Consider the following 14,958-nt stretch of genomic DNA (forward strand, 5'->3'; position numbering starts at 1 on the left):
TTTGATGAGTCATGAGTATCAAGTATTTCGCCTTTACAACCAGAAATATTTTTAAAGAAGCTAAGTTTGGGACTAACTTTTAAGTTTTTTTTTGAGAGCAGTTGGTATATCAGTTTATTATATCAGTTTGTTATATCAATATTTCAGAAGCATTTCTTTATATATATGTATATTTTGGTCAATTTGTCATACCAATATTCTAGATTCCTGTATATGGCAGTAATTTTTGGTATATTCTCTCTGTATTTAAATGAAAAATTGTTTATCAAATTGGTATACTAATATACTAGATATACATTTCAGTATATTTTATGGTATATTCTGGGTATATTTAAGTGATAAATTGTTGACCAATTTGCTATACCAAAGTTTAAGGAAAGCATTTTTTATATTTCAGTATTTTTTGGTATATTAACTTTAAAAATGTATAAATCATAATACCGCACCTTTTTGCTGTTATATTGATATTACCAACAACATTTGTCATACTTTTATACAGCATAACTTAGTCTTCAAACTAAGTTTTGTTGGAACGCATATAATTTGAATGCTAAGGAGACGTAGCCTGGTCAGAACCCAGCATGTGGTCAATTCGTATCAGAGAACCTCACAATTGAACTGGAATTACAATTGTTCCTGGTAGTATTTCGTACTTGGCGTGGACAGCCCCATTCCCATTCTCATACCTATTCCCCATTCCATGCATGTATCTCCAGTTGGTCATAGAAAAAATCAATGTGGCTCAGGTACACATACAAAAATAACCGCACTCGGGGCAGTTGCAGCCCTGCAGCACGCAACCTTTTGTAATGTGGAGTCCAGCTCGATGGGCAGCACCAAGTTCGGGTGGAGGTAGGATCGGCAATTCAAACCTCAAGAACGGGGAACTGGGGAGACTGAGGGGCAGTCGCACAGTCGCCATGGCGTGCATTATGTGACCGTATGGACGCCTCTTGGCCGGCGCATGAGTTTGTATACAAATAAACACTGCAATGCAAACATGCATCCGCCCAGCACAGCACAGCACAACTCAGTTCGAGTAACGAGGAGTGACCACAGGACGAGGATGAGGACGAGGCAACCACGTTGCAGCGGGCTGGCCTGCATTCGGCTTACCTTTAATGCCTCTATATATTGTTGCCTACTTTTAGGTAGGTACACCAACTGACAGGCTATGCATTCTGCTCTATGCCTTTGGGCCAGTCTTCTGCCCTGGACCTTTTTAAAGCTGGATTTAAACATGGCAAAAGTTTTGCATATGAGCAGACTGTAGCATACGGTGCCATTTTAATGGCAATAAGAACATATCTATGAGAGGCAAGAGAACAATGGCAAGAGAAACAGATGGTAAAGCGAAACGGGTTATTTCTCTATTCATATACACATTGTAATGTTTGTGAATTGAAATTTGGAAATGTTTTCAATTGGTTTGCAAAGCGGAAATTAATTTTGGGTGTAAAGGTTGTGTAGATTGGGGATTGCTGGCACAATATAATACGATGAAGACTATGAAGTAATAATAGAAAGTACATATAATTAAATTTGTTGATGCATTTTTGAATAAAATTCAATTCATGTTAAGGGTATATGTTTATCTGAAAAAAAATAAATAAATTTGAGATTATTGCTTACTATAATTCGAAATGAAATCAGGTGAAGGTCGAAAATACTCGACTGGGAGATACTCTCTATTTAGCTAAAATACTAAAATACTAAATGCTAGAAACATACTGAATATAATATATGTATATCTAATAAAAAGGGAAATAATTCTTATACAATTGCGATAGTCGAAAGTACTTGACTGTGAAATACAGTTGATAACATTAAAAATACCAAAAACATACTGAATATAATGCCTAAATATTTGCCAGAGAGATATCACGGTGTTACGTGGCTGGTGGCACAAAGCATTGGAATTTTGAATAGAGAAAAAACATTGCCATCCTCACCCTGCTTCCCCTCTTGTGGGGAAAAGTGTTGGAAATCCCGAAAGTGTGCATGGCAATGGCAGCCATTAAATGAATAAACGCGTGATTGAAAAAAATGTATACTCAAGCATATGCACACACTCAAAGGGATGCAGCAGGCAGTTCATTGTTTTACACATACAACGGCAGCACATTGCCTGATTATTTGAAGTTGCAACCGAGTTCAGTGACTGCCGAGAGAGAATAAGCTGGCTGTAAAATGACGGATGCACGAGCTCGAAGCTACTCGATGTCCAGCTGGCCTGGGGTTATATTGATTCAGCCTTTATGATTCTCATTGCAAAGTCACATCAACTTTAATTCAATTCATATACTAAAGCTTACTATCTTATTGCATAGGGTATCTGTGACACAAATACACCCCACTGGAACTTTTAAATATGAAAAGTGCATTGACCGTCACGTTGCCTCTTTTTTATGCCCATTCATTTGTTTTGCTCCTGGCAAACACTTTCCATTGCCTTGCTTTCTATGCATACACAAATATTGACAATTTGTTTTAACCAATTCGTTTGCAATTGCCAAAAAAAATTTCATTTCCATTTTCATTTGCCAGATGCGCGTTATCGAGTAAAACATTTATGTCCTGAATCAGAAATATCCTCTAGTTCCGTTTCACCTCCGCCTCGAATTTTATATTTATTTATATTATGAAATTATGGAAAATGCAAATTTTTTTACACAAAATTTGTTTACCCTGAAGTTGTGTAAAGGTAAAAAGCTATAGGCGAAGAGCATAAAAATGAAAAAAGAGAATTGGTAGGATATCTGCGAGTCGATCACTTTTTTAATTTCAATTATTAAAGTTAAACGATAGCGATGAATATATAGCATGTGCTCACTTCTGTGGCTTTAGTGGGATTGTCGTTTGTATTTTAGGCTTATTTGTGGCCATTCTTATAGCTTTTGTTGTTATTTACAATCAAAATTGTTTTTAGATATTTTCTAGCCTAGGGTCCAGTGAAAAGACTGCAAATTAAACAAAAGGATTTACTCCCAGTTGTAAATCTGCTTGTATGAATATGAGTGTCTGTGTAAATTTGCTGGTCTGAAATGGGTCTATGTTACTATGCTTGTCGTCCCGAAGCTTTCTGCGGTGTTGATTTGCATTAAATGCCACGAAAGATTAATATTTGAATTTTTCATTTAAATAGCTTCTCATAGGATACAACGTGTCTAGTTTACTTTGTTCTCTATGATGTATATGTATGATATATTAAACTTATCAGTGTCAATATACCAAATATAGCTGTCGGTATATTTTAATATTTTGTTGATGACCGACAATACCAATAATAATTATTTAAATACATGTTATAATAAGAATGAAAACATTGTTAAAATAATACTTTCATAAAACATGAGTTTCAAATATATTTATACCCGATACAAATAGCTATCGGCTCTAAATTGCTTTGGTTGACAATTTGTTATATTCTGGTATATACTCAATTATATATTTTAAAGTATATTGATATACCAAATATAACTCTCGATATATTTTAGAATTATTGGTGTATAAATTTATAAAAAATAAAAATGTGGCTTATGATCGCATATAAACATTGACTTTAATAAAAAGAATGAACTCAGTATATTTTCGTGGCGTGACAAAGTATATTTCTTAAAGTTTCTGAGTGCCCACACAGAATGTGTAAATGTGGTCAGAGATTTTTTTTATACCCTTTATCATACGCTTGAGCAGGGTTTGGGGGAAACCATTTGCATTTTATGGCAATCTCATTGTTTAAGTCTAACCCTCTGGCATTTGTAATGCATACCAAGTCAGCCGCGAAGCAGTATTTAATTTGCATAGAAAGCCATTTTATTAACATTCAAAGGCGATTTCTATCGCCGTCAATTCGATAAGGTGGTTGGGAAGTACACAGATCGGGAATATAAAACACATTAAAATAGTGAGAAGGAAAAACCAAAACGAAAAACATGTCGTGTAAAATGCTTGCAAAGTGCAAGAAAAATTCCTTTGCACTCAACAAAGAAGAAATAAATAACTTTCGAGTCAGATTAGCCAACTTGTCACGAAATGCAAAATGACATTTAATACCCCGAACAGTGTCGTCGAGAGAAGGGCAAACGGCGTAGAGAAAGAGGGAGAGAGAGAGAGGGAGAGAGTGAAAGAGTAGAGTAGAATGTCTATGCCATCATTGTCCTCTAACTCTAACTCATCTGCTCGGCTCTCCCAGTTTGAGTGCTCCTTCTTAGGACTAGAGACTAAGACGCATGTCGGCAATGCGATACGATGCGATGCGATGCGAATGCCCCGTTCGTTATACATGACTGGACTTGACTTGCACTTGGCAAGAAAACATGTAAAATTCCTTAGTCCCCATTGCGACGGACAGTCCACGGACTCTAACAGCACACAGCGTAGTTCAGGGACCGTTGTGTGTCGTGTCGTATCGCAACGTCAGAGGACGACAGCAACAGCAGTAACAGCAGCAACAGCAACAGCGACAGGCAGCAACATTGTTTCGAGCGTAGCGAACAAGAAAAATGGCTGTGAAATGCCAGGCCAATGCCAGCTTTCAACTAAAAACTAAAAAAAAGCAAAGCAAAGGAAAAAAAAAAATGAAAAGTAATCATTACAATTTAAAGCGGATAATCTGCGAATTGGGCTCCAGCAGCGACAACAAAAAATTGCTCTAAAATTGCGTCGAGGCTAAAGCTGTAAAAATGCAGTGCCCAAAAGGAAAAAAAACCGGGGTTGAGTCCAATGCTGTGGGTGGAGTTCGGTAAAAATGCAGCGAGAATGACAACGCGAGCAGAAGCAACGCGCACAATGCAAATATGCTGTCGTTCTGTCTGTCTCTGTCTCTCTCTCTCTCACTCTCTGTCTCTTTCTGCCTGTATGTCTCTTTTTTAAATCTCCATTTCCATCTTTCAGTCTCTTGCAACTGGTATTGCAGTGTGTGCGTGAGTGGACACCATTTGCAATTTTCACACTCGCTTTTCGTACGTTTTTCTCCTTTTTTTTTTTGTTTTTTGCAAGTTGCCTCCCGGCCGCTGGGTGAGTCCATGGAGAGGGATCCAGTCATGCAGATTACAATCGAAATGACATGAAAATGTCTAATGTGGCAGAAGTTGCAGAAAACGAAAACGAAGCAAAAGAATCGAAAACAATCCAGCAAAAGAAATTGGCCAGCGGGCTGGCATTCGACTCCGAATCGAGTCTTGCGCTAGAGATAATGTCCGCCACGTAGCCATTAGAAGCGACAAACGCTTAAAAGAGTTTCACCGAACTTGGCTCTTGCCATCGGCTTTAGACTTTACTCGAATTCAGCTTCAACTCCCCAAGCAGCATTTCTTTAATATGCTCATGAATTTTGGAGTAATAACTGGCGAAAAATTCAAACATTTATAATAGTTACTCTTATATATTTAAAACGATTATTCAAAATTTTTTATTTACTTTGTGGAAATGTAGTCTAATAAGAAACCAAATTTTATTACCAAATGAAATCGCGAATTGCGAAAAACTTTTTTTTAAGAATTACTTTCAATCGCCACCATAAATTGCGACAATCCGCTTTTAGAGACATTTCTTTATTAATTGTGTCAATTTAATAGTCGAAAAAAAAAAACAAATTTAGTTACAACATTCTTTATCGTTCTTAACTGAGTGGGTAGTTTGTAGTTTTTATATTTGCTTGCGATTGTTAAATTATAAAATTTTTAAAATCGAGAATATTTCTTTTATTTTTTTTTTAATACAAAATTTATCAGCGTTGGAATATCTAGTCTAGTTTTAAAAGAAAATATATATATATTTTTAATTTGAGAAATATATATTGTACTCGAGCCCTAAAGTACGTATTTCGTATTCAGTCAACAGCTGAATTTCATTTGAAAATTTTTAAATTAAATTTAATAAAAATTCAAAGCTTGTATTTAGCTTGTAAAGGCCTAGGGAACAAAGTATCTTGTCGTCGAACAATTTCAATTAAACTGTTCTTATTTGCTTTTAACTTTGCTATTTGACAAACAGTGAACTCAATTTATTTTATTGCATGGACACAGAATTTTTCCACTACAATTATTTGTTACTTTGGGCTTAACGAGTATATTTTTATTCTACAATAAATCTTGTCGGGAGTTTCACGGCATCATAAATTCTAAGTACCAGGATAAAAGTGAATATTTGTACAATGTACTTTATCCAGCTTTTTCGAGCCAAAAGCTTATAAGAACAGAATACAGAGATATATTTTCAATAACAAAGATTTTGTTACACCAAATAAAACTTTTAAAACCAAATGGAGTATTTTAAATCCTACACAATTCAGAAAAAGATTGAATTCAACATTAACATCAAATTTAATTAATTTTTCAATCCGAAATCCAGATATTTTAAAGTATGTGAAAGTATCCTTAAAGTCTGATCACGTGGTGTTTCAGAGGGAAGCCGGATTACTTGTTTGCATTTTATTTTATTTACTGTATTTTTAATATTTACGGTCGACCATGTGACACGGTGCTAAATGGCCAAAGGCCTAGCTTTGTGATGTCCTGATGTCCTGCTGTAAATATTTGTTAACTTCATTTGTTCTGAATTAAATATAATATACAGCACATTCGTGTATATTTGCTCAACTGTCTACGCACCCAATATTCACCTCATTTTTATGCATACCTGAACTCACACACATCTGATTCCTCTGGCCATTGGGTTTTAGCCAGGCTCGTTATAATTATTGTTGACATTTAGTCATGAATTTAAAAAAAGGTTTCGTGGCTGAGCCTAGGCCTTAATCCGCGACCATAATTACACGTGCTAATGAAGTCAAATTACTTTTTATCGATTTAATGTACACACTCGTCGTATGCATGTAAATGCTTACTTGCTGTTTTTTTTCACATGCTCCAAAAATATTTTCGATAGGAAGCCAAACATCGAAACTGATGTTTGACATGCAAGTGAAATGCATCATGTTTGCAATATTTCGACTATCGTGCAGTTAATTATTTTATTTATTTTTTTGTGAATAGTAACTAATGATAGGTTGCAGCACGACTGCTATGAGTCATTTTTAAGGTCTATACGTACCTTCATGAGTAAATTGTATTTAATTTGGTATAATTATTGTATTATTTGCAAGGATATAGCACCATAATACTTTTTTTTAGCGACGTGTCATGTCGTGTAAATGTAATCTAAGAAAAATAAATATAATATAATGTAATACAATGAAATAACATTAGTAATTAAATACTATAATAACTTTATTAATCAATACAAAGTAAGTTCGATATTATAGCTTAAATAGATCTATTAAATATATATTACAACGTCGCGTTGCCTTGTAGGCAATACTCATATAATATAATAAGAGCTTGAAGAAAATGAAACCTTTTAAATATATCGAATAAATACTTAAAATACTTACCAAAAATACTAAAATATACTGAAAAATATTTATGTAATATAATAAGGATTTGGATACTAACCAAAAGCTAAATATCATATTATATACAAACCGTTTAGTTTACTAACATTAATTTTCCACATTTGTTATTAATATCAACACACTTCTCTCATCTATTACAGGGACGTTGTAATCGTGATAAACCTCCGTGCAAATATTTTCATCCACCGCAGCATCTGAAGGATCAACTTTTGATAAACGGTCGCAATCATTTGGCCCTTAAAAATGCGCTGATGCAACAAATGGGCATCGCACCCGGACAGCCGGTCATATCGGGCCAAGTGCCAGCTGTGGTAAGTACTCGCAGTCTTCATAATACTTTAATTGAATCGCCTAAGCGGTATCAACTATCAGCCATCAGCACTGACTCTGCCCCCTCCTCCACTTTGGAAACAGTTTCCACAATATGAATATTTATAAGCAGCTATTCTACTTGAATTTCTATTTGCTTCACTGCATACCGAATGGGGAATCGCAACCATGTCTATGAATATCACAGCACCCAAAAATATTTCATTTTACTTTCAATGTAAAATGTGCGACAAATTGATAGCACTAGAAGTTTTTGTCCAGTTAAACTCATTCATTATTCATACGCGGAAAGTGAATTACACTCCCCTCAATGCTTTCTTAATTTGTGGAGATTGTTATCTTTATGTGCGCAAAAAAAAATTATTATAATTTAGAAGAGAGTGCTTAAAATGATACTAAAATAGGGATTTATCTTTAAAATGTACAATAGACACTCGATGAGTTCATTCAGCAGGAAATTCTGATCAGATCAATGCGATTGCGGTATCATTGATGAAATATACCGAAGACATTTATAAATGTCTATATAAAATATACAAATAACTTAAATATACTGAGTCACATTAATATACAGTTAAAATAGACCAATGTATGCAAATACTGAAATATAAAAATTAATATACACGAACAAAATGTAATAATATAAATAAATAAAAATGTAAGTATTTTGAAAATAATTGGTGTTTATTAGGCTATAAATATATACATAACCAAAAAATACTGAAATATACTAAATTAATATACCAAAAAAATGCGTGCATATGTATTTGAAATTAATATACCAACATACATATATATATTAATATACAAAAAATACTAAAATATAAAAATATCCATAAATTGGATCGTCGCTACTCATTGCATTATTAAAAAGTTAGTCGGTATTTTGAAAAAGTGGGTATTTATTAGCTGATTAGCCGATGGTCTTGAAAATTAATTACTACTACTACTGAGTGCATCCAAGAGACTGAACTTTTTATAGATTATTCTCATTATGTACTTCTACACTGCAAACAAAACCTAATCACTACAACTACATTTAATTCTCGCACTTGCAGGCAACAAGTCCCTACTTGACTGGCATACCAGCCAACACATACAGTCCTTACTATGCAACCGGTCACTTAGTGCCTACCTTGCTGGGACCCGATCCAACAGCTGTTGCCTCTCAGCTTGGCCCAGTGGTGCCACAAACCGTTCAGGTGGCACAACAGAAAATTCCACGATCCGACAGATTAGAGGTGAGTCACAGCTGCTCTTCTGCTGCAGTGTTATTGCATTATTTTCTTGTTGACTGAAAGACATGCCAATATATAAAGTGATTACAATAATGATTTGTGCTTTATGTTTTCGCTTATTTTATTTATCATTAATTACTACGTCGACATAATGCCAATCAAGGTGTCGAATAAAATATTTTTGTTTCATTTGAATTTGATTTCATTTGATTTGATTTGACTTGAATTGACTTGATTTTGATTTTGTGAGCATGCAAATTAATTAAGTTTATTGTGTTTATTACTTTGTCTTAAGACTCGTTAATATTTAAACTATGTATAAAATCGTACAACTAAAATCGTTTACAGTGTTTTAAGTTCTTTTTAGTTTTGCGAACACGAAACAAAAAACCAAACAAAAAGAAATATATTTTTAAAAATTATGATAATAATATTAATTCGCTTATAATAAAAATTGATTTGAAATGATGACAACACACACTCGTATTTGAACTTTTTGTCTAACATCGCAACATAGCATTAAACAATCGTTTATCATATTGTATATGAACATTTTTGATATGATCATTTCCAATTCCTTTCGATTTTTTTTCTTATTTTTTTCATTTATGAATATAAACGATACTCTATGATTTATTGATCTACAAACAAATGTCGATCTCCGACATTAAGGTGCGCCACATAGCAGCTTCTACCCTGCAAAAGCTTACAACAAGCGCTTCCTGAATACTTTCCAGCTCATTTGAAAACCAAAAACAAACTCCGAATTTGATTGCACTTTTTTCTACAATGAGGGTAATTGTGTTATTTATTACATGTACTTCATTTTCGATCGTTCTTATTGCTTTAGAATTTCTTGTTTAGTTCCAAACACTGATTATGATTTTCGGTAAAAAAAAACTTCCCTTTGTAAATAGGACACATAATATTCTTAAGTGTAATAGAAGTTTATAGAAAAACTTTTATATAGTTTTCCATTTTAATTTTTAGACTTATTTTTTGAATAGCCAGATCCAAATATTCGTAGACATTTTCCAGCTGGTTTATTCTTATGGAATACGTAGAGCATTTTATGTTGTTGTATATTTCTTAGGATATATTCGTTCTCAAATTCAGATAGATTTGAAATCCAATAGAGTCCCACTTACCGTTTATGTTTATCATGTGCAGAGCAATGTATGATTCTCATTTTTATGGTATATATTTGCATTAACCTCTAACTCAATTTTTGCCTTATTTTGCGTATGTGTTTTATTCACCATTATCGGGCGTTCTCAAATGCAAAAAAACACAAAAAACTAATCGGCACGCTGAAATGAACCAAAATTACCAAAAAAAAAAAACAAAACAATGTGTCTAATTCCTGCTGCTTGATGTGTTCAACTGCTGACATATATAAATATATATATATATAGTATTTATATATGTGTAAAAGGGAAGCATGCTATACAAGCAACTTATACTACAACAGCTTTCAAATCGGCTCTAATCCAAAACTTGCAAAATAATAAACAAACAAAGCAAACATAAAAAAGTTGTTGCGTTCCGAATACCTAACTTTTCTTTGATGAATACTACAACAAAAAGAAAAAATGAAATGTTACTGAATATCCTTCCATTATTTCCAATACACACACACACACCACACCCACACACACAAACAATACACAAATCTGCAACTTTTATACCACCAATATAAAACAAAACAACAACACAACACACAAAAAAACAAAAATCAAAATAAAATGAACAACGAACAAAAAACAACTATGCTCAAATACACATACTGAACCACAACTGCTGCCACTTTTGCTATTGCTGCCCGCCAACAACCAACCAACCAACAACATCTACAAACAACAATCTGCAATCAACTGTACAACCAACACAACCAACAACTACTACAACAACAACTACAACAACAACGTCGTATCAAAAACCAAATCCAAACCAAAAAACCAAACCAAAAACCAAAAAAAAACAACAAACCTAAAATGTGTTTCCAGGTCTGTCGCGAATTCTTGCGCGGCGCCTGCAAACGGGCCGAGTCTGAATGCCGGTTCGCGCATCCGCAGGAGAGCGTCGCAAGGCACGACGATGGTTCCATAACGGTTTGCATGGACGCCGTGAAGGGCAGATGCGCACGTGACCCCTGCCGCTACTTTCATCCCCCCCTGCACCTACAGGCACAATTAAAAGCGGCCCAAACACGCGCCACCGCTGTCGCTGCTGCAGCTGCGGTATGGCTATTTCTATATTTACTTTATATTTTCTCTTACTTTATCCCCCCCCCCCAACTTATAACCACTCCACACCTACATATTCCCTAACCTCTTCCCTCTATATATTCTATGTGCTGTCTCGTTCACTCACACTGACGTTTGCAAAGTGCATGCGCGAATGAGACAGTGTTGTCTCTTTCCCCTCTTATTAAGATGACAACTTTTGAATTTTTTTTCGTTTTCTCTGTGCGCCCGCCCGCCCAGCTGTCTTTTGAGTTTAACTTTCAAAAATAAAGAAAAATACAGTTATTTACGATTTTTATTTATTAGTTTCGCTTAAGCATCTTATACTTTTGATTTTAGGCTACTCACATAAAACACACATAAACAAAGATAAACTAATTAAACACTTTTACTACTAGCACTCCACTTAACTAACACGCGCCGCAAAGTATGCAACAACTTTTTCCACTAGCAGATTCTTCACTATGCAAATTACTCTTTACATACAACAAATATTTATAGATTTCAGTTTTACATGGAAGTGTGGCAAAACTTGAATTTATAATCAATAGAGAAATTCCGTTATTACAAATATGCCAAAATGAATATTAAATACTTAATGTGGCATGTTTACCTTTTGTTATCTATTTATAATCACTCAATTGCATACACAGAAATCAAATCTATAAAATATGAAAACCTGCAAGAATTTCTATGCTTGGCGTAAACGCTTAGGCGCATTTATGTCTACTCGCTCGCATTTTACACTATGAAGACAAGAACTTATAATGTAATTAGAATTTTTAGAATATTTGTCTTGAATAATAGTATTACTTTTTTTTTGTTTTATTGTGAAGTATTCTTTCTTTCGATTCTTTTAATTTGATAGTTTTCCTATAACTTAAGAATTAGATACTTTTGTATAATATATTTATGCATATAAGAAAACATTTCGATTGAGATTTTGATGGCCACTGAATCTGAAACTATTTTTAAACTTAACTTAATGTGATCAAGAAATAAAATAACAAAATTTATGCGAATAAAGATGTGTCTGTGTGTTGCAGGATTATAAGCCTGGCACACACACAGTGAGAGGAAGAGAAAGAGGAAGAGAGACTGACAGGCATTGGCGTTACAGGCATTCAACAACATGGAAAATATGTTGAAGCTGCACATAAAACACGCCATAAATGTTGATTTTCGTTGGGGAAAATTAACATTTATTACAACGCGTTAAAACTTTGAACACGCAACGCAACGCAACGCAGCCCAGTCAGGCAGGAGTGTACACACACACACACACGCGTAGCACACGTGAGCACACGTTCATGATTGCCCAACTCTTGTTTGCCTCTGTATGTGTGTGTGTGTATACAAGTATATGTGTGTGCAATTACGAATGTGTGGGAGAGCATTTTGCAGCCGCCGGCGCTATTGGCCCTCGGGGTCCTGGCTATGCGCCGCACTTAATTCGCGACTTAATTGCTTTCGGCTGAAAATTTATTTGACGCTGCAAACAACGTTCTCGTTCTCGTTCTCGTTGTCGTGTGTCCTTATAGCCATCCTCCTATGGCAGTCGCATGTTTCGGGATGCTTGCCCTCTCCAAACATGTCACACATAATTGCAGCATAATATCGCATAAAGTGAAAAATTGTTGCAGCATTTTAGGCGTAATTCAATCGAGCCTCAGACCAGGCACGACAAACGTGATTATTGTATCAAATTGTCCTTTGAAATTGCACAAACACACGTTACAGCTTGCTCTCTCTCTCTCACTCTCTTCCTATCTATTTGCGTCTCTGTCTATCTCGAGTATGCACACACACAGCCTTAGCAAGGTATAATTTTATTTATGGGACCAGGTTCAAGTTTAATGTGATTATAAGCTCGGAGAGGAACGCAAAAAACGTATGGCATACATATACTATGTACATTGTTGCAGCAGAACAGAAACGTTTAAACGCATATAAAAATAATCATTTATGTCGCATTTAATGTTGTCCTGATATCTTATTTATAGCTAGTTAATATATCAATTAGCAACTTTACTATTCAATATGTAAAATATGCAGTCATATTTCTTCTTTCTTTTAACTTAAAACTTAAGTTACTTCTTAAGTCTTTTTGCTGCTTGTAAACACCTTTATTAAGAACAATTCTATTAGACTTAACAATTATATTTTCCCAACTCAGTCCATCATTTTTGTTGTAAATTATATTGATTGAAATAGAAAGTGTTTTATAGATTCACTAAAAGCAATTACTCTCTAAATTTCAAAAACTAGTAGAATTCGTAGAATTTATTGTATTTCTTTATTAAGTTCTTGTTAATATATAAAATATATATTAATAATGAGTTAGACCAAGGTTGATAAATTTTGATTGATAGAGAAACTCGAAATAATTAATTGCAAAAAAGTTTGAAATTCAAGATAAAACTCGTGAATAAAGCGTATCAATACTGAGCCAAAAATTTTAATATTTTTAAAATGAAATTAATAGAAAACCGTTTAAACATTTATTAGAGAGACTTATTTTAGAAACGTAAATTTCCAATCTTACTTTTTCTTAGAATGTAATTTTCCTCTCTGTGTAAATACTTGTATTTATATTTTATTCCATATTGATATCTTATTACAAAACAATACACAACTTCATTCGCAAATAAGTCCACAACAAAACAAAACACCAACAACACGTTTAAAGCCTTTTTTCAAACAAAAAAAAGAAACACACACTTTTCGGTTGAATATTTTTTCATTATGTTTACTTTTGCTAATATTTGGAGAATATTTTTACTTGTCCTGCACTTCGACCACCGTCTGGGGATTTGGACGATTTTAACAATAAGTAATGCCGCAATAAAATAAAACGATTGCCTTAAAAAAAAAACTGTGCACAACGGAAGGGTCATTCCAAAATATGTCAACTGTCCAAACGGTTGAATGTGAAGGTGTGGCTCCCATCGCATCGCATCGCAACTCTCCGTACCACATGCCACCTGCCAGCTGACTCCTGGTTGCTGCCACTGCCTCATGCCATGACACAGCCAATTCCGACTCGACACGAACTATAATCCCCATGTAAACGAGGCCAGCAAGACCACAGCAAAAAATTGCAGGCTGTTAGACAACCCCTGTTAGTTTTTCTGTGTTTTTTCTGTTTTTGTTCAACAAAAAATGTAAATGTCAAGCAGAGCAAGCAAATAGGCTGGCAACCAAGGGAGACAGAGGCAGGATACGCTGAATGACGACACGGATTAGTCGGCCGGATAACGTTTGAACCGGAAAATTAACTAAGAGCAGTGATTTCCATAGGAAAGATTCATATAATAACAAATCGACTGCATTGATGCTGTACGCTGTAGTTCTTCTAACATATAAACAGAGATGTTGTTTATATTCTACCCAGTAAATTGCTCGCATAAATTGAGAGTATTGGAGATGCTATTTGAAGAGTATTCTCTCTTCGCCTTAAGCAAGCTTTAACTTGTCCTCAGCCTCTGTTGACCTCAACAAAACATAACAACAACATGCCCCTACGAATTAATCCATTTATAGCAACCACTGTCGGTGACATTTCCCTGGATGCTCAGCAAAATAACAACCTGAGTCACCTGTGCGTTTCAAAGGTTATACTGATAACAAGGATGGCCACAAAACTAGTAAAAAGAGAGTCCAATGTGCTCGACTGTGAGATACCCGGTACTTATTATAAATACAAGCAAAATAGTGCGGTATTCAT

The 14,958-nt window shown here is 34.6% G+C and overlaps 1 protein-coding gene across 42 annotated transcripts in view; it reads left to right on the forward strand.

The window, feature by feature from the left end:
- Positions 1–14,958, forward strand: part of LOC133844764 (protein muscleblind) — a 197,665-nt gene that overhangs the window by 162,066 nt on the left and 20,641 nt on the right. For 26 of the 42 annotated variants that reach the window (XM_062278969.1, XM_062278970.1, XM_062278987.1 and 23 more), the window contains 3 exons: positions 7,558–7,728; positions 8,806–8,988; positions 10,992–11,225. In XM_062278969.1, the coding sequence (XP_062134953.1) occupies positions 7,558–7,728; positions 8,806–8,988; positions 10,992–11,225 (588 nt within the window). The remainder of the gene's footprint in view (positions 1–7,557; positions 7,729–8,805; positions 8,989–10,991; positions 11,226–14,958) is intronic. The other 16 variants (XM_062278979.1, XM_062278985.1, XM_062278990.1 and 13 more) reach the window with 1 other exon arrangement.

This window comes from Drosophila sulfurigaster, chromosome 3 (genome assembly GCF_023558435.1).
Source record: "Drosophila sulfurigaster albostrigata strain 15112-1811.04 chromosome 3, ASM2355843v2, whole genome shotgun sequence".
Classification (NCBI taxonomy): Eukaryota; Metazoa; Arthropoda; class Insecta; order Diptera; family Drosophilidae; genus Drosophila; species Drosophila sulfurigaster.